Source organism: Panthera uncia, chromosome F1 (assembly GCF_023721935.1).
Source record: "Panthera uncia isolate 11264 chromosome F1, Puncia_PCG_1.0, whole genome shotgun sequence".
Lineage (NCBI taxonomy): Eukaryota > Metazoa > Chordata > Mammalia > Carnivora > Felidae > Panthera > Panthera uncia.
In genome coordinates, this window is record NC_064813.1 from 39423719 (window position 1) to 39445145 (window position 21427).

At 53.2% G+C, this 21427-nt stretch overlaps 1 protein-coding gene across 1 annotated transcript in view; it reads right to left on the reverse strand.

Annotated features, from left to right (window-relative positions):
• Positions 1-1292: 1292 nt before the first annotated feature.
• LMOD1 (leiomodin 1) overlaps positions 1293-21427 on the reverse strand; it is a 41064-nt gene continuing 20929 nt past the window's right edge. Inside the window, exons 2-3 of the mRNA XM_049635057.1 lie at positions 1586-3117; positions 1293-1296 (exon numbers count right to left, since the gene is read on the reverse strand). Coding sequence (XP_049491014.1) covers positions 1293-1296; positions 1586-3117 — 1536 coding nt within the window. The remainder of the gene's footprint in view (positions 1297-1585; positions 3118-21427) is intronic.

The window sequence follows — 21427 nt, forward strand, 5'->3', positions numbered from 1 at the left end:
CACAGCTATTTATACAACAGCAGGTGGGTGTGAGGGAAACGTCTGCTTTGGCATCAAACCTTCAGGACCAGCTGTCGTCCGTCCCTCTCCTCCCAGCTGGAGCCCACTCCCCACCAGGCACTTTCCATCCAGGCCAGCTGTCCCTGCCATGTCCTCTGATTAGCCCAGGAGGGGTTTCAGGGTGTCCTTAGCCCCTCCTCCTTCTCCCCTTGGGCCCTCATGCCCTCTCAATCTTCTGCCATTCCCCCACACAGAGGGCCACAGGCCCAGCAGCTTTGCCCCAAGGGCTCCTCAGAGGCCTGAATCCTGGCCCTGGAGGGCAGTGGGGCTGGGCTGGTTACGTGGTCCTGGTGGGACATCTTTCCTGAATCACAGGCCTTTTGCAACTTGACAGCTACTTGGGCCCCAGGCATGCCATCTTCTCAATGACACGCTAAAAGGACTCTTCTTGTCCAGAAACCTCAGTTCCAGGTATAAAAGACATTTTTGGAGAGCCTCAGAGACAAGAAAAGGAAAGTGAGAAGAGATCAGGCATCCTTCCTTGAACGTGGCCAGGCCTCTTGCTCTCCCACGGCAGAGTGGGGACATCCACAGCAGGTCAGCCAGGGCGGGGTGGGCGGGGTCTGTGCGGGCCTGGGAGGCAAGGCCTGGGCAGTCATGGCATTGGCAGACAGTGCCCCCTAGCAGTCTGGTCCTACTGAAGCAGTTTGGGCACCTCCACCTGTTAGGGCAAAGCAGACAGTTTAGAGAAAGGAGTCCAGCAAAGGGGTCTCTGCAATTCAACGCGCCTCCCGTTCGTACACCTCAATGTATGTTTGTGAAATGAGTAAATGAGGTATTGACACAGAGGAAGCATTTTTCCTTTTCTTTAAAAACTGGATGTCATCAAATGACCACGAGAATTATGCCTGAGCTTGTCTTTTATGTCATGGTGTGTAGCCCCAAATGATGTTGTGGGGGTAGGGTTAGCTGCCACCACCATCCAGTGAGACGGGCAGGTGACCATGGACTCTGTCACCAAAGATGGGGGGGAGGTAGAAGTTTGAGAAGAGGGGTCTCTAGGGATGGCTCCTGTGTCTGTGGCACTGATTTGTCACCGGGAGATCCCCCTGAGGGCTGAATCTCCCAAAGACCTTTGGGATAAACAGATCTGTAGGACTAGGCTGGTCCTGAGAGGGAATTAGTAAAAGGGAGATGGTTTTTGCTTTAGGAATGGGGGAGAGAAGACATGGTCAGGTCAGAGATGGAACTACGATGTAGAGGCTCTTTCTCTATTTCTGGGAGAAACTGGTTTAGCTGCAGGGTGGAGAAGTTGAGGCATGGAGTGAGAGGCTCAAGGAAGCCCCTTAGAGGAAGGAGAGAGTCCTCTCCCCCTGTGGGGATCAGGTGTGGCCTGCCCAGAGGCAGGGGGATGGATGGCATGGCCAGAAGCGCCCTACGGACAAGCAGTCTGTATACATGGCTCCTCCCACAGCCCCCCCTTGCCGGCTCGCCCTCTCCTCCAGCCCCACTGCCCCCCCTGCCCCCTCTCCTCCAGCCCTGCTGGCTTCCCCCTCTCCTCCAACCCTGCTGCCCCATCCCCTGCCCCCTCTCTTCCAACCCTGCTGCCCCCGCCTCTTCCAGCCCTGCTGGCCCCTGCCCACAACTACTTAACTTCTTGAGCTGCTTGAGGTTGCTGGAGCGAATAGCAGCCAGTAGCTGGTCGCGGGAGTTCTTCTCCTGGGCGGGGAGGACTTTGTCTCCCATCTTCCTCTGGGTAGCTGGTGACAAGGAGTTCTTCAGGTTCTCCATGATGAGGGGTGGGGCCAAGGGAGGTGGAGGCGGAGGTGGAGCGGCTGGAGCGCCCCCTTTCTTGGGCGAGTTCTTGGGCGAGGCCTTTGGAGATGGCTGGGGGGAGGGTTTGGGGGAGCCCTTGGCCAGCGCCCCTGACTTGGGCACCTCCAGCAGATCCTTCTTCTCCCCGCTGGCCTCCTGCGCCTGCCGCTGCTCCCGGAGCCGCTTTTGTCGCTGTTTGTCCATGTTGCGGCTGAGCAGGTTGGTGACCGTCATGCGGGGCCCGGCCAGCTCGAAATGGTAGCCCAGCTTGAGCAGGGTGGTGTTCTCCTTGAGCAGCTTGGCGATCTCCATCTCCGTCTTGCCGCCGCAGATGTGCCTCTGGTTGTGGAAGCGGAGCTCAGTCAGCGTGTTGTTCTGGAGGAGGGCCCGGAAGATGGCCAGGATGCCTTTGCCCGTGATGTGGTTGGAGTCCAGGTTCAGACTGGTGATGGTCTTGTTGGCCTTGAGCATGATGGCGATGGCGAAGGCCACGTGGTCATCGGCGCGCGTGTTGGCCAGGGCAAACACCTTGACCACAGTGTTGAACTCCAGAGCCTCGGTGAACCGGACCAAGATCTCATTCGTGATACAGTCTGAGTTGTTGACGTTCACCTCGGTCATCTCTGGGTCATTGTTCTTCACTCTCTCCAGAGGCTCATCAAATATGCTGGGGGCCGCTTCCTCCTCCGCCTTGGCAGGCCCTTCCGAGGGCTTGGTGGGGCTAGCGGGGGCCTGTTTCTCCAGGGCTTGGGTCTTGTTCTCTTCTTTGGGCTCCTTTTTATTTACGGACTCCTCTTTTTTCACTTTTTCATTCTCCCTTTTTGCATCCGTGTTCCCGCTTCCTCTTTTCACCTTCTCGTCCTCCTTCCTGGCATCCACGGTCCTCCTCTCCCCTTTTCCCTTCCCGTCATCGTCTCTCTTACTCATCTCCTTCTCCTCTTTCTTCTTGTCTTTGTCTCTGCTTGGCCCCGTGCTCCTGTCACTGCCTTTCTTCTCTTCTTCCCTCCTTGGGGCTGCTGCCCTCTCCTCTCCCCTCCCCTCCTTCCCTGCCTCCTTTCTGTCCACCGCAGCCCTGACCCGACCCTTGTCAATACCCCTGATAAGCTTCTCCTCCTTGGGCTTCTCTCCACTTTTGCCATCGGCTTCATCTTTGTCTCTTGAGAAGCTTTTCTTTAAACCACCCCTCTTTGGCTCCTTCCCCAGGTCTGAGTCCTGTCTGGGGCCCAGGGTTTTTTTGCTGGCATCTCTGCCCCTTTCCTCTCCATTCTTGGCATCTGTCTTGGGCTCCACTTGCTTGTTTTCCTAAAAATTCAGAAAAGAAAAATAAACATGAAGAGCTGGCTACAGAGGGAGAGGAATGAGTATGGAGACAAGCACGGGGAGCATTTATATAACTGCCCTGGAGCCTCCAAAGGACTATGTCCACTGAGAGCACCATAAGCTGTCGCGGTGATTCAAGCTGTCGCGGTGATTCAAGCTGTCACGGGTGATTTAGAAGGAATGCTTCCAGGGGTGCCTGGGTGGCTCAGTCGGTTAAGCGACCGACTCTTGATTTCGGGTCAGGTCATGATCTCAAGGTCATGATCTCATGGTGGTGAGGTGAGGTGAGGTGAGATGGAGCCCCGCGTTGGGCTTTGCCTGGGTGTTGAGCCTGCTTCAGATTCTCTCCCTCCCCCTCCCCCTGCCCCTCCACAATTTGTGCGCGCACACACTCTGTCTCTCGACAAAAATTAAAAAAAAAAAAAAAAAAAAAAAAAAGAAGGAATGCCTTGCTGAGCCATGTTGGAACCCAAGGTAAAAGGAAAAAACACTAATACTGGTCCTGTCTTTATTTAAAGTTGTGCATTTTTGGTTGTCATAGGTATTTTTGGCATTAAATTTGATTTTTAAAAATATCAGTTATCTTGATGACCGAGCTTTTTGGTGCCCCTTGCACTGTGTTCTAGGCAAGTGCCTTGCACACCTCACCCTAGTGCTCGCCCTGCTTCCAAAGGGTAGTAGGTCAGTGGTCTTCAGACACTGGGATTTTACAGCGAATACCTTTCTAAAGGAACAAAAAAAAAGTTAGAGGGACCAATATAGGGCTGCTAACATTTTATTTTACCAATTAAAGATATTTATGGGGGGGGGGGCTAGGTGGCTCCATCAGTTGAGCATCTGACTCTTGATTTCATCTCAGGTCATGATCCCAGGGTCATGGGATTGAGCCCTGTGTTGGGCTCTGTGCCGAGTGTGGAGCCTGCTTGGGATTCTCTCTCTCTCTCTCTCTCCCTTTGCCCCTCTTCTCTGCTCTCTCTCTCTCAAAACAGGATATCTATAAATTGTACCTACTATCATCGTCTCATTGGAATAGGAAGGAGCTCACAGTAAAGAAGTAAGGTAGGGGCGCCTGGGTGGCTCAGTCACTTGAGTGGCTGACCTGATTTTGGCTCAGGTCATGATCTCACAGTTTGTGAGATCAAGCCCCACATCAGTCTCTGTGCTTGCAGCTCGGAGCCTGTTTGGGATTCTCTCTCTCCCTCTCTCTCTACCCCTCCCCGGCTCATTCTCTCTCTCTCTCTGTCTTCCAAAATGAATAAACAGTAAAAAAAAAAAAAAAAAAAAAAAAAAAAGAAGTAAGGTAGATATAATAGAATAAAGGACACACCTTTACATCACATATGTGTAGCTTTTTGAAAAGCCCACAATATTGTTCTCATTTTTTAGTAGAAACTTTGCTAAGGGTCAGCACCTCTCTGGGAGGAGCCCTAGAGTCCACTGAGTGAGCTGACCTCAGGAGGACTCTGCCAGATTCAGGATCTAGGATTCTGTGACTCCACTTTGACCACACAGACACTGAGAAGTTGTTCAGGGAGGCCTTGGAAGGGAGTCAGCTGAGATGTGCTAAAGGCTTGAACTTTACATGCAACGTGGACCACCCTGTACTTCCATGAGGCCCTGTTTCCTCCTCCACGAAGTTCCATGAAGTGTGAGCCTCATTCTGAAATACTTGCTTCCTACCCCCATCAGAAGAGCCAAAGGAGCATCAGGATTGCCTAAGATTAGATGTTAGATTTACCTGCCCAACTGTGATAGAGACCCCAGAGGGACTGGGACCTCAAGGAATGTCCTTCCCTAAAGGTTGTTTGTTTGTTTAAGTTTATTTATTTATGGCGGGGGGGGGGGTTGTTGGGCAGGGAGAGAAGGAGAGAGAATCCCAGCAGGCTGTCAGCACAGAAACCCGACGTGGGGCTCGATCCCACAAACTGAAATTAAGACCTGAGCTGAAATCAAGAGTTGGCTGCTTAATGGACAACCGACTGAGCCACCCGGGTGCCCACCACCTCCCCAAGGTTTTTTTTTAAGAAGAGACTATGGCCTGATTATTAGAAAGGTTTTCTGTTTTTCAAGAGTGCCTGATTGGCATGTTGGAAGAGGAGGAGGAGGAAGGAAAAGCAACCCTGGATGGCACTGGTCCTCCCTCCCTCCCTCCCACCCAGCCCTTCCTCGCTCCCACCCCCCACCCTGCCCTGACAGGACGGAATGGAGAACTGGTTGGTCCTATGGAAACAGTTTGTACCTGCACCACAAACACATGCCATCGGGGACCAGCCCCGGGGTTTATTTAGCAGCAAAAGTCCTTGGCTCCTCTGCTAGAATCACAACAGGCAGCCAAGGGGCACGAGGCCTGGTGAGGCAGGGCTGAGGAATGTGCCCCTTCCCTCCTCCTGCCCTAGGGGGCAGCAGCACTGGGGGACTCACTGGTGCTTTCATGGTGGAGCAGTGTCCGCAGAGGGCTCTCTCACACTTCCTCTGGCCCCCACTGAACTGGATCTGACCCTTCGGATTACCCTGGATTACCCTTTCAGGGCGGGGAGCAGAAGTGATGGTGACTTTACCGTACCTTGACTTCAAAGGAGGAGGAAGCTCTCGGGAGTATGCAAATAGGATGTAAATGAGGAAATCCAATGGATCAGCCCCTTTAGGACACTCCTAACATCTGCCCACAGCTCAGCCAGGAAATTCCAGCCCATCCCAGCTCAGAGTGGTTTCGTCACAAATTCCATCCTGAGCGTGGAGGTGAGAGCTGGGTGCCACAGCCTCTCCAGCAGAGTCCAGAGGTCAGGCCCCCAAGGCGGGGAATCCTGCCCTCCCCTTCCAAAATGTGCACCCTTCGGGATTTCTCAGTACCCACGGTGCGCTGCCCAGCTGCCCTCTGCATAGTTCCCACACCGATCACAGGCCTCACTTAGAGGGAAACTGGGGAGCCAGAGGGATGGTAACTTAACCAGCAAGTTCAGGAAAAACTGGGTTCCAGATCTGACTGTCACCAGCAGCGGCCAAGTCAGTGTAACCTTTTCTGACCTTGTCCATTAGGGGCAAAGGCATTTCCCTCCACCTGCCCGGCAGCGCTCCGGGCGCCTGGCCGCCCCTGCTGCCCCAAGAACCTGCTCCACAGCTGTCTGCTCTCCCGATCAAACCCGTCCCACACTCAGACCAGGGCTCCCATTCTGAACCTTCCCCTGCTTTCCCATCAGGACTCCTTTCCCAACATTTTAACCCTCTCCCTGCCCTGACACCGCAGCCCTTGACCTCTCCCCTTGGTCTCCATCCAGGACTGCTCCCCACTCCCTCCTAGGGTACTCTCCCTACACTGAGGCCCCGGTTGGCTTAGAGCTGCCGAGTGTCTGTTCTTGAGGAGGTGTTCCAGCCCTTTAAAAAGAACCTAACGAAAGCCAGGCAGGGCGGGGGAGGGGAGCTGATTAATCATGGGTTTCCTCCAAATAGCCAGGAATGAGTGGGGCTGGGGCTTGTTGCTGCCTGTAGCCCTGAGAGCTCAGACGTTGCCTTAAAAGGAGAAGGAGCCCAGCGTCCTCCCAGGGCTGGGATTTCTGTTGAGCGAACTCCTCAGCACATAACAGAGCTGCCTCCTTCTTGCTTATCTGAAAGGGAGTCCAAGCCAACTTCTTTTGCTTCGAGAACTGGTGGCACATCCTGGTGACCTCTGGAGGTTATTTTTGCTTGTCCTCCTGTCTCTAGGCCTCACTCCACTATTCATCCCTTGTAGCAAGAGGGGTTTAGGTTAGCTATAACAAAGAACTTCTATAAAGCAAAGGTCCACAGGCTTCTAGGTGAGAGACCTAAGCAGCAAAAGCTGTTCTTCCCTTTGGGAAAAGCTTTAGGGTTAGGGGAAGCCCACAGGGGTGGTTTGGGAATCCATCATGGAGGCAGAGGAATGGAGGAGATGACCTCTGAAAACCTCTAACAACCTGTGAAACGATGCAGGGACCTAGCAATCAGGCTCAGAGGGAAGAAGCAGGTCCTTTCCCCCATTTGCTCCAGACCTATGGCCTCATGGCGTTGCTCTGTCACTTGGATTAGGATCCAAGAAGCCAAATGCCTTTGATAGGTTCAGATGGCAGAACACAGCATCTTTTCCCTTACCGTGGGCCTTTGGATACTACTTCTAGAAGTCTTGTCTGATTGAAGAGAGAAGAGAACATTTTACCACTTTTCATTGCCCAAGAGGGAGAGGAGAAGAATTGTCTCTCCAGAAGTTCCTAGAAAATGAGAACTTGCTGAGAGAAGGCCAAACCCCCTGTATGTGCTGCCCTCAGCCCTCAGCCCACAGTTGCCTAATACCTCACGTAGACCACCACCAAGGTCCTCTCCTTCCTATGACGCGTCACCTACAGAGTAATCCCGCCAGAGGCCTATGCAAGGCACAGAGTCTGCAGACCTCCCCAGAGGACAGCACTAAGATGAGATGGAACCTGGGGAAAATTTTTGTAACAGGACATGGAGGATGTGGGTCTGTCAAGCTCACTCCAGCCACTTGCCTAGGAGGGGGCAGAGCCAAGGAGGGCAGGAGTGACTGGCAATGACTGTGCCCTTCATGTGGGATCCTCTGTCATGGATTCGGGTACATTTGTTCCATCCCCAAAGCAAGCCCGAGGCGATGTCAACTCAGATGGTTCAAGACCGGTCTTTTGCCAGGTTCCCCCGGGGCTGCCTGGTGAGACAGACAGCCATTAGACTTTCTGTCTAGAGACCTCCACATGCACCAGCTCAAGCTCCAGGCTAGGGGCAGGGACTCCAGGCTCTGCAACTCTGCTTTCAGTGGACTGTCTCCCAAGCCTTAGCTGAAGTCCTGACGGCACTGACAGCCTCAGGGTCCAAGCTCATTAGAAGCCAGCATTTTTAGCTTGGCTCTGGACTATAGCCTGCTTCTTGTTTCTTGTGGATCAGGTTATATTTAGTAGGAAAACATCAGGGGACTCTGTGGCATCCCCCAGTCCTCCCAGTGCTCCAACCCCTCACCATGTCTCCTTCCTGGTCCTGCACCAATGCTCTCCGCCAGCCCCCAGCATGTCTCAGAGCCCACGATCATGTTCCCCTGCTTCTCCCATGGAAGCTGGCCCAGCAGAAGGCTGGAGCCCTGGCCCTACTCTCTCCAGCCACCTGGAGACCCGATGTCAGACACCGCAGCTACCAGGGTCTTCTGTCTGCAAGGGAGGGCAGGGAGGAGCCAGCCGGACGCTGGAAGGCTTGCCCAAGGTCCCCCCGGGGAACAGCACCCTTACACAGCTGGTGTGAAGGTCAGGGCTGCTAGCAGGGTCCGGGGCTTGTGAGGACCAAGGAAATTCACTCCCTACACCCTCATGCCTCATTCTACATGGAATGCCAACTCTTTTTTCCACCAAAAAGAAGAATTCTAGATTCTCCTGATCGGAAGTTTCAGGAGGACCGGGGCGCCCGGGTGGCTCAGTCAGTTAAGCATCCGACTTCAGCTCAGGTCATGATCTTGCAGTTTGTGAGTTCGAGCCCTGCTTTGGGCTCTATGCTGACAGCTTGGAGCCTGGAGTCTGCTTCTGATTCTGTGTCTCCCTATCTCTCTGCTCCTCCCCTGTTCACACACTGTCTCTCTCTCTCTCAAAAATAAACATTAAAAAAAAAAAAAAGAAGTTTCAGGAGGACCAACTGCCTTTTGGGGAAAGTAGATTCCCAGAACTGGCGTTCGTGGGGAGGGCCAGCAAGGCCAACTTCCCTTGGTGGTCTGTGGGGCAGGAGTCCTCCACTGAGACTTAGCCCAGCTTGTTACACGGACCTTAAGATTTTTTTGTCTTCTTTTAAGTAGGCTCTGTGCCCAACATGGGACTTGAACATGTGACTCCAAGGTCAAGAGTTGCATGCTCTATGGACTAAGACAGCCAGGTGCCCCTGATTTTTTTTTTTTTTTTTTGTAATTGAAGTATAGTTGACATACGATGTTACATTAGTTTCAGATATACACATAGTGATTTGACAATTCTATACATTATACAGTAGAGCTTCAGATGTTGAAACACCTGATACTGTCCCTAGAAAGCTATAGGTTCCCTCCAGAGCTGTCAGGAAAACGGGGATTGTTCTGGAAATGTCCTCCCTCTGGTGGCATGGCGATTCATTGGCTCTGCAGGCAGCTGGCCCTCGTGCCAATCCCAGTTCTGCCCTCGACTAGCTGTGTGACCTTGGGCAGGCTGCACACCTCCTCTGAACCTGTCGTCTCATATGCAGAATGGAACCGACCAACCTGGAGCTCATCGTTAGGTTGCAAGTGGTTGTAAGGAGTCTTACACCAAAGTCCTGACACCAAGAAGGGCTTGAACAGGAGATGAGCTGCCACGAAGCTGAGCCCTCCCTTCAGAAAAGTGCTGAGGCCAGTGGCGGGCAGGAGGGTTTGCCCCGCTCCCACCTGAGGCCCCTGCCCCCTGGCTTAGTATCTCAGTATTATTTGGAAGTGTGAAATGCAGCGCTCGCCCCGCGGTCGATGCAACCGCAGTTTGTATTTCCCCGTGAACAATGACACGACCACGTCCCAAACCCTGGAAAGCTGCCGGGGGAGCTAGAAGCCGGGAAGGGACCAGGTTGCTTTGGGAATTCTCCGTCACCCTCTCCCCCCGGTCCCACGGTGACAGAGGCAGGGGTGGAGTGCGACGGGAGCAGGTATCACCCACCCCCCCAACAGCGCTAGGGTTCTGTGAATGGTGGGGTCTGTGCAGGCCTGGGGGTGCAAAGAGATGCCTGTTCTCTAGGGCCAGCACCCTCCCCCCCAAATCCTCCTGTGACCCTACTCATTCATCCACTGTGGCTTCATTCATCGGGAGGTGTATATCAACCCCATCCTGGGGACATAGTGCTGCATAAGGCAGGCCCGCCCTCACAGCTTAGGGGGCATGGCAGGCAGGGGGACAAGTTGACATCAAGGTACGTGGCAGACGGTGCTGAGGCGGTGGCCCCGCTGCCTGAGAGTTACTGTTTCAGCTGACAGCGTCCCTTCATGCCGGCCAGAGACTCACTGCGGCCTCCCGAAAGGGCCTGGCAGCCCGTCTCTCAACCATTTCCCACACTGAAGTTCCTTGACTCCTTGGCTCAGGGACGAGGCCTTGGTATCTCCCAGAAAACCCCCTTTTTGGTTATCCCAGCCCTGCCCATTTTCAGATCATCCTGGGTCGGCTTCCCCTGTTTCACAGCCCGCCCCCCACCCCCCACCCCCGGTGTGGGGAAACGTCTCCACGGGCCCTTGCAGGGTCCTGAGCAGCCCCCTTCTCATCCCTTGTAGCTATGGAGGGACTTATGGGGAAACTGAGATCACAAAGGATGGGCTCAAGAAGGAGGAAGGCAATGGGGAATGGGGGCAGAATAGGGCTTTAACCTCACCCCGTTGGGTTCACATTTCTGGGAACATACATTATGGGGCATTCAAGGGCTTACACAGAGAGACCCATGGGTACACTCAGCTCCTGTCCGTGACTGGCGTATAGCTGATCCCCTAAGAAACGGGATCAAAATGAGATTCCTAATTTTGGGGTGGGGGCTGTATCATCTGGTGTGCAGACTGCAAAAGTGCCTCCTCACCACACCTCCTGAGACTGTGAGGACTGCGTACCTGGAGCCCCCAGCCCGTGAGCGAGGTGGGAGGGAGGATGACGAGGCCCGGCACGGGGGCCTGCACATCGCAGGTGCCTCTGTAAATGCTTGTTGGGCATGCCGACAAAGTACACCAGCCCCAAATAATTCGCATGGGTAACCTCAGAAATGGGCAGGTGTCAGGCTTGGAGAGACCCCCTCCCACCCCAGGTAGCCCTGGTAGGGCCCCTTGAAACCAGGGACCAGCAGCTGTCCCAGCCTTCTGCTCCCAGCCGGAAGTCCTGTGGGTTGACAGTGTGAGAGCCTATCCACACCTAATAAATATGACAAGCAATGTTGGAGGCTTGTGTCCCCTTGTCCCCCAAGAGAACGTGGGCCAAAGAAAGCCTCCAAACCGACCAGGGCTCCAGAGGGGTCATCTAGGGCACCCCCTGGGGGAATGTGTGCACCTGGTAAGCTCGGAGCAGAGAAGCCAAGGCTCATGCAGTCACAGAGCTAAGAAAAGCTGTGTCCCTGCAAGCATCCCAGACGCCCCTTGCTGCCCTGTCCCCTCTCTGTTTGGTCTCTCTGGCCTCCCTGTGCTCTCCAGGACCAGCCTGCTGTGAGCATGTGAATCAACTCTTGGGGTGGTGGGCAGGCTCCAGCCCCGTGGTGGGATGTTCGTAGTTCGTTGGGCCTAAGGTCTGGGAATGGCACCAATCTTTCTAGGGAAGGGCAAGGCCAACTCAGGCTGACCCTTTACCCAGTGAAGAAACTACACGGGAACGCTGGAGGAGCTCCTTTCATGGTTTTGAGCCCCATATTTCTAAAGGGCACGTTCCCCAGCCCTGGCTGCCAGCCCACTGGAGAAGTCAAGTTCAATCTTCTTCCCCAAATCCTCAGTCCACAACAGCTTTCTACTACGTTTCCTCTCCAGCAAAACAACTGCCAAATCAATGAGGGTTCATCGAGGTGCCGTTGGCTGTGCCTCGCGTGGAGTTAGCAGCTCCTGCAGCCCCGTGCTGGCTCTGCAGGGTGGTTACTGCCATCATCCCTGTGTCACAGAAGAAGAAACGGAAGCCCAGATCATGCAGCTATTACATGAGGAAGCAAGGACTCAGGTTCTAGAGTCCGAACTGTTTACCTCTTTATTACACTGTCTTGCGTGAGTGGGCCGCATGCCAAGCCGGTCTTTGACTTAAATGCCTGGTACAGAGATAGGCTCTCCACCCCCTGGCCCAACCCTGAAAGAAGAATGTTTTAGTGTTTGCAAGGTGGGAGATGCCGTGCTAAGTGCCTCATGCAAGCCACCCATCTCATTCACTCCTCTGTGCTGCCACCAGAGGAGGGCCCAGCATGGAGAGGTTCCAACCTCCCTGGGAGGAAGCTTGGAAGAGGGCTGGCAGGGGTGGGGGACCTCGTGCTGCTGGCTGGTAGGGGCCAGGGTGACCTTCGCTTGTGTCTCACGGTCTTCTTTTCCCACTGTTCCCTATAAGCTTGTATCATGGTCTTAACGACCATCACATTATGATGGCATCTTAGAAATAAGCCACAGAAAAGTCAGAATTCTGGACAATGTGCTCAGGGGCAGTCATGGCATCTGGGGGTCGGTGGAAACATTTTCGGCATCCTGCAGATGGTGTCATTCTTAAACAAGTCACATCAGTAGTAAGGGCGAGGACTGGATTTCAAGCTCAGATCTCTTGGGTTCTAAAGATCGTGCTCTTGTCTACTATGCTACGCTCACTCCCCACCGTCAGACCCTAAGGAAGGAATGCCGGGTTCTGCCAGGCACTCCTGGCAAAGCACACAACACGGACCCGACGCTTGCCACCTGGGCATCTGATCACTCGGTCATACGCTTGAGGGGTGACAGCTCTGCCAGATGCTGGGCTCAGCTCCGGGGAGACAGAAATGGATGGCCATGAGTCTCCGCAGAGCCGGGAGAGGCACCTGGTGTCCCCTTGGATTTCGTGTTCAGGCTGGGAGGAGGGGCCATCTGGGAGGGAAGGGCCCATGGCTCTTGCAGGGTTAAGGGGAAGGTAGCCTCAAGAGAATAAAAATCAAGGTGCCAAGGTGGGGAAACCATGGCTGTCTCCAGTCAGGCCTGGAAGAGGGAACCCAAGGGGTACGTGGAAGGTGGAGACCACCAGAAGCCTGGGGAAGGAGCCGGGCCTGTGGGGGACACGGAGGAGGCCTGGCTGAACAGGAGAAAGATCCACGTGGGTTTTCTGACAGAGGTGAACACTAGGTCTGAGAAAGCCCTCACAGAGCACAGAGCCAGAAAGTTCCACTGAGGAAGGTTCCATAAGTGGGGAGACACAGGAGCTGACCCCGAAGGAGGAGGAGGAGTTTGGGAAGCAGGGAAGGAGCCCTGCGTGTTGAGCACGAGGCTTTCCTCTGCAGCCTCACCTCCTCTGCCCTCGTTCCCAAGCCCCATCCTACAACTCTGTTCCTTTACAGGCACTTCTGCACCCCGTGTTCAGCGGGTTAACCTCTCTCTACCCATCGCCCAGCACCAACGAAGCATCGGGCGTGGCCTGCTTTAGGGAGTCGCCCCGGATCCCCCAGCCCCTGCCCTGGGCCCCTCCCCCACAACTCCCAGTCTTGGCCCCTATCACTCTGTCCCTTTGTCCATCTCCCCTTATGGGACCATGGCCAGGAAGGATGGCTTATCATTCACTGGATCCCCGGCAGAGAGTGCCAGGCACATTGTAGGTGCTTGCTTGATAACTACTGAATGAATGAATGAGTGAATGAATGACTGAATGAGTGAATGATGGCCACCAGATGCAGCCAAATATTAGTTTGGAATAATGAAGATCAAGAAAGCTTGCAGAGTAAGGAGCTGAGCACAAATAAGTGCTCAAATAAAGCACCAACATTATTTGACGTTGGTGTTGGAGGTGAAACGGGTGCACTCCCTCCACTCACCACTGGCAGAGACAAATTCCAAGGCCGAAATGCCAGTGGGCTCAGCGTCCGGTCTGGCCACAGGTTGGAGAGCCCTGGATGTCAGCCTTCTTGGCCTGGTCCAGGTGTGTTACATATCCCCAGCCCTTCAGCCCAGTTCCTGCGGGGGCTCCTCGGGCAGGGCACATGTTCCATAGCCCAGGGCAGGCCGAGTCGGGGTCAGACAAGGGGCCAGGGTTACTGGGAGAATGAATGCGTGTGATTCCACCCCACTTCTGGAAAGACACTCCAGGGCTCTGCCATTCAGTAGGGCCAGCTGTAGAGCATTTCTAGACTACTCACACCCTCTCCCGAGGAAGCCAGGCCTGAGACAGCTACAGGTGCCCTCTGCACAGTTGCGGCCTCTGCTGGTGGCTCTCCTGGCTCCCCATCCCTTCCCTCCTGGCACTGGGTTTCAGATCGCCAGCCCCAAACCAGGTTTGACCGTAGGGTGCACCCCTGTGTATGTTACACATCCCAGGGTCCACACCCAGAAGGCCTGCTGGGTCTGTGGCTGCCTGCCTTGGCCTGCAGCCTTGAGGATGTCCAGAGCCGGAGGGGAAGGAGGTAGGAGCCGAGAGGCAGCTAGACAAGCCAGGCCAGCTCCCAGAGCCTGCCCACCAGTGACATTCCTTAAAGGAATGCAGTAAACAAGGAGAAGCCCAGCCCCATGGGGCCAGAGGTGGGAGGCTAGGGGTGGGAGTGGAGGCAGTGACAGCCATTCTATTCAATATCTTCACCACTTTATCCCAAAGGATGGAACAGCTGGGGAGAGGTCAAGTTTGTTTTACCAAACCAGAGATTTCTAAGAAGCTGGCTCTCAGAGCTGTCATCCATTAGCTAGTTCCCTGAGTGACCTCTCTGGGCCGCTACTGGAAACATGATCTTTCAGGACAAGGCTAGAGTCCCCTGAACAACTCAGTTGTTATCCAGGCCACCGCTGACCCTCTTGCTGCTGGGCCGGCGTGAGACTTGACACGTGCTAAATGTTGCCTGCGAAGTGGGGACACCACAAAAAGTTTAAATTCAGATTTTTTTTTCCTTTTTAAGGCTGAGTAAGATTCCATTATATCTATATGCCACATTTTGTTTATTCATCCATGGAGGGGCGCTTGCACTGTTTCCATCTTTTTCGCTATTGTTCGTAATGCTGCTATGAACGTGGATGTGTGAACATCTGTTCCGGTCCTGACTTTCTGTTCTTTTGGGTCTCCACCCGGAAGTGGCGTCGCTGGAACGTGATCCAAATTCTGACTTCTCTGTACCACCCACCTGACTGCTTCACCTCTGATCCTATCCAACGTGTTAACCACATTCTTGCAAATATCCTCCGCCGGGGCCATGCCCACTGGTCAGAGCCCCCTCCCTGAACCTCACCGCTCCATGCTTATGCCGCACCCCGCCCCCCCCCCCACAGGTTGCTGGGCCAGGCAGGGCAGGCAACCCACCCCTACAGTGGGGCTACTGCCCTCCACGCCCCGCAGCCTTGCCTCCTGGGTGACATCAATGCCGAGCCCCAGCACTAGAGTTAGAATGCCAGGGTTCTAGTGTTTGCCAATGTGGGGATCGTAACCCTTCATAGGGTTCTGAGCCTTCAGTGAAGTGTTCCGTGCGAGGCCTTTGCAGCAGAGCCGAAGGCACTGGAAGCTGGCAGTAAAAGTTAGCTGTCATGATCTGGTTTCCCAGATTTACAGCTCTCTCCTGGTTCTCCCATCTGCACCTGTTTGAAGCTCTCAGATTCCTTGTCCTCCCTTGTTTCTCATCCCACTCCGCCCCATTCTCAGCAGATCATCTCCCCTACTCACTTCCCAGGAATCAACAGAAACCAGCCTGTGGGAATTCTCCAACTTCCCACCATCTCTCTCCTTCCAACTCACTGCCATCCTTTCCCCAGTCCTGGGAAGGACGAAGCACCTGTCCTCCTGTTCCAGGCTTACCGTGCCGTGGGCTCTGGCTCCCACACTCTCTCCCGTGGCCTTCACATCCCAGGTCAGTCAGATCTGTGCCTCGACCCCCCCAGTCCTACTGGGTGCTGCCCCGTACCAATAGCCTTTTATACCCAAACTTCCCCAAAATGTTCTTGTAAAGTCCCTACTCATTCCTGGATCCAACACAGTCTCACCTCAGCCCCGAGATTCCGTAGAAATTAGTTTCATCCAGATCATTACTGACCCCCTTATTGCTAAATCAGGTTTACATTTGTATTCTTTATCTTGTTTAATTGCTTGGGAATTGCATGCCTCTTAAATGTGGGTGTTTTCAAGGTCTGATTTTGAGCCTCCTTTGTTTTCACTTTTAGGCTCTCTCCCTGGGTGACCTCATTTATTCTGATGGCGTGAGTTGTGTTCTGTGTTCTGATGTCTCTTGAAGCTGTATTCCTGGGCTGGGCACCACTGCAGAGGTTCAGACCCTCATATCCAACTGTCTATTATACCTCCTGGCATGTCTGTCCCCATGTATCTTAAAAACTGAGATCCCCCCCGGCTTCCCACCGCCATGCCCTTTCCTGCTCCACTCCCTGTCTTGGTGAATGGCTCTTCCAAACACCTGGTGGCTCAAGTCAGAAGTCCTGAAGGCAAGAAGATGGGAGGAGTATGTGGGGAGAGGCGATGTGGACCCCTCTGCACTCACGCCATCCCAAGGGATTTGGGGAGAGGCTGTGAAATCAACCGATTTTATAAAAGATGGTTTTATCTATCCCCTTATCTCCTACACACAGATGATGCAACCTCCTCACCACCACTCCCATCAGTCCCTCCTCTCATCCTCACTGATGCCACTTTCATCCAGGCGGCTGTCACCTGTCACTGGGGCTACCGCAGCAACCTTCACCCTGGCCTTGCTGACCTCCTCTAGGATAGTCTTTACACCGCAACCGCAGCGACTCTGCTGAAGCACAGATCTGTCGATTCACTTCTTTGCCTGAAACCTTCCATGGTTCTCCAGCACCCCTGGGATAAAGTCTAGACTCCCACGGTCCATTCCCACCTGGCTGCTGACTGCCCTCTCTCAGCGTGGCGTCCCACACTGCCGCTCAGCCCTGCTCGATTCTCTCGGTTCTTGTAGGGAGTCTTTGGAGTGATGTTCTCGCCACTTGGAAGGCTCGTCCTCCCTCAGTTTTCTGGTAAATTCTTACCCTAATCCTTAACCTAAAGATGTTTGAGCTTAGATCTTTAATTCAACTGGATTATATTTTGGAGTCTGAAGTGAATAGTAATCTGCTTTTGAAACAGATATCTAGGGGCGCTTGGGTGGCTCAGTTGGTTAAGTGACCAACTCTTGATTTCGGCTCAGGTCATGATCTCACGGTACGTGAGTTCGAGCTCCGCATCGGGCCCTGCTCTGGCAGTGTGGAGCCTACTTGGGATTCTCTCTCTCCTTCTCTCTCTGCCCTCCCCACTCGTGCTCTCTTTCTCTCAAAATAGTAAATGAAAAAACCCAGATATCTAATATCTGGATTACTTTTATGATCAGAAAAATGAAAAGTTGTTTTATAAAAAAACAAATAATTGTCTTTAAATAATTCTGTTTCATAGCAAAAAAAGAAAAACCATGACCCCTCAGGCCAGCAGCAGGGAGAAGGGATGGAAGAGATGGGAGGGGACAGAAAGGTGGGGGGTGATACCCCACCATGCAGCCCAGCAAGGCTGTGCCAGGACCTGCCATGTAGCCTGACCCTTGCCTGGTTCTGTTCCAGTGGTTTTGAAGTCAGCCCGGTGATGAATATTAGTGCCAAGCAGAAGGGCCAGAAGAGTCTCAGGCACCGCCTCCAACTCCAGTGTAAACATAAACTCCACAGTTCATTTTTACCTCCCAGGACGATCTCCACTGGGGTGGAGTGGTGGCTAAGAAAAGGGATACTGTGTTTGTGAACCCAGGAAATGACATCTTCTGATGCAGTCCAGCTCAAGACCAAGGCTTCCCATGGGGAGCAAATGCCATCCACTGCAGTTTCTGCATTGCCTTTATAAGCGAATGGGAAGGAAGGAATATTCTGGAAAAAATAGGGATGTGCAAACTTGGGTGGTTGGGCTTTTGCACTGAATGTTTCACCGAATTCTGCCAGAGACTATGGTGATTCTTGTCTGCTCTAAGTCTTTAAGGGTGAAGTTTTCTTGTGAAAAGGATATTAAAGAGGAGAAGATGGGGGCACGTGGGTGGCTCAGTCAGTTACGCGCCCGACTTCGGCTCAGGTCATGAACTCATGGTTCATGAGTTCCAGCCCCACGTCGGGCTCTGGTGCTGACAGCTCAGAGCCTGGAGCCTGCTTCGGATTCTGGGTCTCCTTCTCTGTGTGCCTCTCTCCCGCTCGCACTCTCTCTCTCTCTCTCGCTCTCTCAAGAATAAATAAACACTAAAAAATTAAAAAAAAAAAAAGAGAAGTTGGGACAGTGAGGAGTGGCTCTATGGTTCTTGCTCCCCTCCAAGGAGCCCAAGAAGAGCCACCAAGAGGCACCAGCCAGCAAGGGAGGGTGGAAAGTGTCTACTTTTCCCCAAGACCCTTACTCCTCCCGCCAAAGGTGTGGGCATTTTACTGCCAGGGGGAAAAATGGGAAGGCGGGTGGGGAGCAGGGTTCAAGGTGAGGGTGTCGCTTTATGGCTTGTGCTGGCCAGACCTTCCCAGGCAGCACCGTTTGGGTTTCTGTTTGGAAGACATAAAGAATGCATCTCCAGGGGCTGAAGAGTCTTGTTGTGGATCTTCTCTGTGATGAAGGATCAGCTCCAGTGCTCTCTGCAGACCTAAGTGTTTTGCCAACTGGTCTGGTGACTCATACTGGGAAGCTTGTAGCAAACCCCATTTTTGGAGAAGCTGGGAAATCTCTTTGTGGAAACAAACAAGTCCCTTTAGCGCTCTGCGCTCTGAAATGCCTACTCTCTGCTTCTTCACTTCATCCCAGCACAGACAAAAACCTAAGCGAGGCTGGAAAACATTGTAAAGAGCTGCTTAAATGTAAGCTGTTTGTCCCAGAGTGCTGGGTCCCACTTAGGTCCCAGGGGGTAGCAGGAGGAACATGCTGTCCTCTTGCCGCCTGGGGCCAAGAGCAGGAGGCCTGGCTCTCACACAGCCACCCTCTGGCCTGTTCTAAACAGAGGAGGCTACATACAGTGGCCTCATCAGGACTGGTTTCATGAGCATATGGCCTCTGCAGCTGCACAGGGCCCGGTGCTCAAAAGGGCCATATGCCTGGTTTAACGCTCTACTGTCACCGTCCTGAAAGTCTTAGTAATTATTATTATTTTTTAAAAATTTTTAACATTTATTTTGTTTATTTTGAGAGAGAGAGAGTGTAGGGAAGGGCAGAGAGAGGGAGAGAGAGGATCCCAAGCAGGCTCCATGCTGTCAGCACAGAGCTGGACATGGTGCTCGAACTCACGAACCGTGAGATCGTGGCCTGAGCCAAAATCAGGGGTCAGCCGCTTAACCGACTGAGTCACCCAGGCGCCCCAGTCTTAGTTGTTATTGAACAAGGAGCTCCATGTTTTGATTTTACACCAGGTCCTGAGAATTCTGTAGCCAGTCCTGGGCCTCGTAGAGAAACAGAAGCGGAGGATGTCAGGGGTAGAGCGGATCCCTGCCTTCCTGCTTTCACCGTGGTCGGGAAAGGCAGCCCCAACTCCCCAGACGCTGTGACTCCGGCCTTGATTCTTCCTGCTCCCTTCATCCCACCTTCCCAGTAAATCTCAGGCGAGCCTCTCCCCACCCCTCCTCCACTGCTGTGCCAGGCCACCGTCCTCTCTAGTCTCCCTGCCTCGTATCTTCCTTCTCTCGTCAAGACATCTGCGTGCTGTAGTCAGAGAGATCTCTCTAAAACGGAAACCTGATCGGTGGCTCCCAGGCTTTCAGGAGGAAGTCCAGACTTCTTAACTTGGCACGCAAGGCCCTTCATGATCTGGCCCATGCCTGCCTCTGCCTCCCTCCTCCTCTGCGCCTGCACCAGGGTCATAGTGAAGTGCACCGCTCTGGTCTCTCTGTGCTCATGTCCGTGCTTCCTGCCCCCAGAACGGCCACTGCCCTCCTTCGCCTGCCTCGCCCTTTTCGTTCTTCTTCTCTGCCTCCTCCTTGCCTTCTCCTCCATCTTATTTTTAACTTCTTATTATGGGGAAGTTCAATGGTATATAAACTAGACAGAACAGCATAATGGGCCTCAGGGTACCCATTGCCCACCTTCCATAGTTACCGACATCTGGCTAATCTTGCTTTATCTCTATGCCCGCCCGCCCACGTTTCTCCCATCCTCAGAAGATTCTGAAGCAAATCCCAGGTATATTGTTTCATTCATAAATGTTTCCATGTGTCCCTTTAAATGTTTTTTAATTCTTAAAAAATATTTATTTTTGAGAGAGAGAGACAGAGCATGAGTGGGGGAGAGGGAGACACAGAATTTGAAGCAGGCTCCAGGCTCTGAGCTGTCAGCATGGAGCCTGACGCGGGGCTTGAACCCACAGACTGCGAGGTCATGACCTGAGCTGAGGTCGGACGCTCAAACAACTGAGCCACCGAAGCACCCCTGTGTGTGTCTTTAAAAGACCGAAAAGTTTTTTAATAGCTACAATACATTCTCTTACCTAAAAAATGAAGAATAGTGATTCATCTTCATGGCCCATTAACACTCAGCATGAGGGCCCTCTCACCGGCCCTCATCCAGGCCCTGGGTGAGGAGCTCCCCATCTATGCTGGCAAACCTACACCCCCCCACCCCCCACCGGCTATCTCTGCACAGTTTACTCACCTGTCACTGGACTAGATGGTGAGCAGCTTGAGGGCCAGGACCAGTCCTTTCTTTCTGTCCCCAGCACCTGGGCTGGCCGAGTGCTTTGTACTTAAAAAATATTTGCTGGATGAAAAGAAAAAGTATTTCAACCCTACCTACAGTGTCCCCAAAGAGGTTGTACTTGAATACTTCCTGGAACAGGGAGCTCAATTCTTCCTGAAAAAGCCAAGCCTTCTTTCTTAAAGCTGACTCAGAAAGCCCTTCTGGTTCTGGTGATATCCCTGGGGTCACACACAGCAAGGCCACCCCTCTCCAGGCTAAAAGAGTTCATTTGTTAGACCGAGCCCATCATTCTGGCCTGACTAGAACTTTCTGGGTGATCTTGGTTCTGCTGCTTAAAAGCTCACTGTCTCTCTCAGGTTCAGATAATTTGCAAATATGGGAGGTATGCGTTCTAGATCTTTATGCCCACTGGACAGGGCAGAGTAGAGGACACACCTCTCTGGCATCTTGCCAGAAACCTCTAGGGAGCCACCACTCACATCCAACCTTCCAGTCGACCTCTATCCATCCTGGCCACTAAACTATTATGAGGGGCCTTCCCCAGAGTATCCTGAAGTCTCTGGAGGGGACAGGAAAGAAGAGGGAACTGTTGGTTCCACCCACTGCTGACTTTTCCTGGGGATTCTTACCCTAGTAAAATGATACAATTTGAGCTACCCTTTCCCAGGTTAGTTGTTCTGGAAAGTTCTTCCTTTCATGCTGCAGGGTCATCACAACTCCCAATACAGCTTCCTTCCAACAGCCAAGGCCTGAGGAGGCACAGGTTCTTGATGTGCCAAGGCCACAGAGGGGGTGTTCCCTTTGTTGACTGAGAGACAAAGCACACTGGGGAATCAGTGAGAGTTAGGGAATAGCCTGAGCACTAAGCTGAATCCTTAAACTCCAGGAGAATTGGGAGGTGGGGCTGGTCATTCCACTGGGGAAAGAAAGGGAAGTCAAGATGTTGGGGGAAGAGAGGCAGCAAGGAAGGATGTCAAGGATGTCAAGTGGCTTCTACAAAGTACCGGACCCAGTGA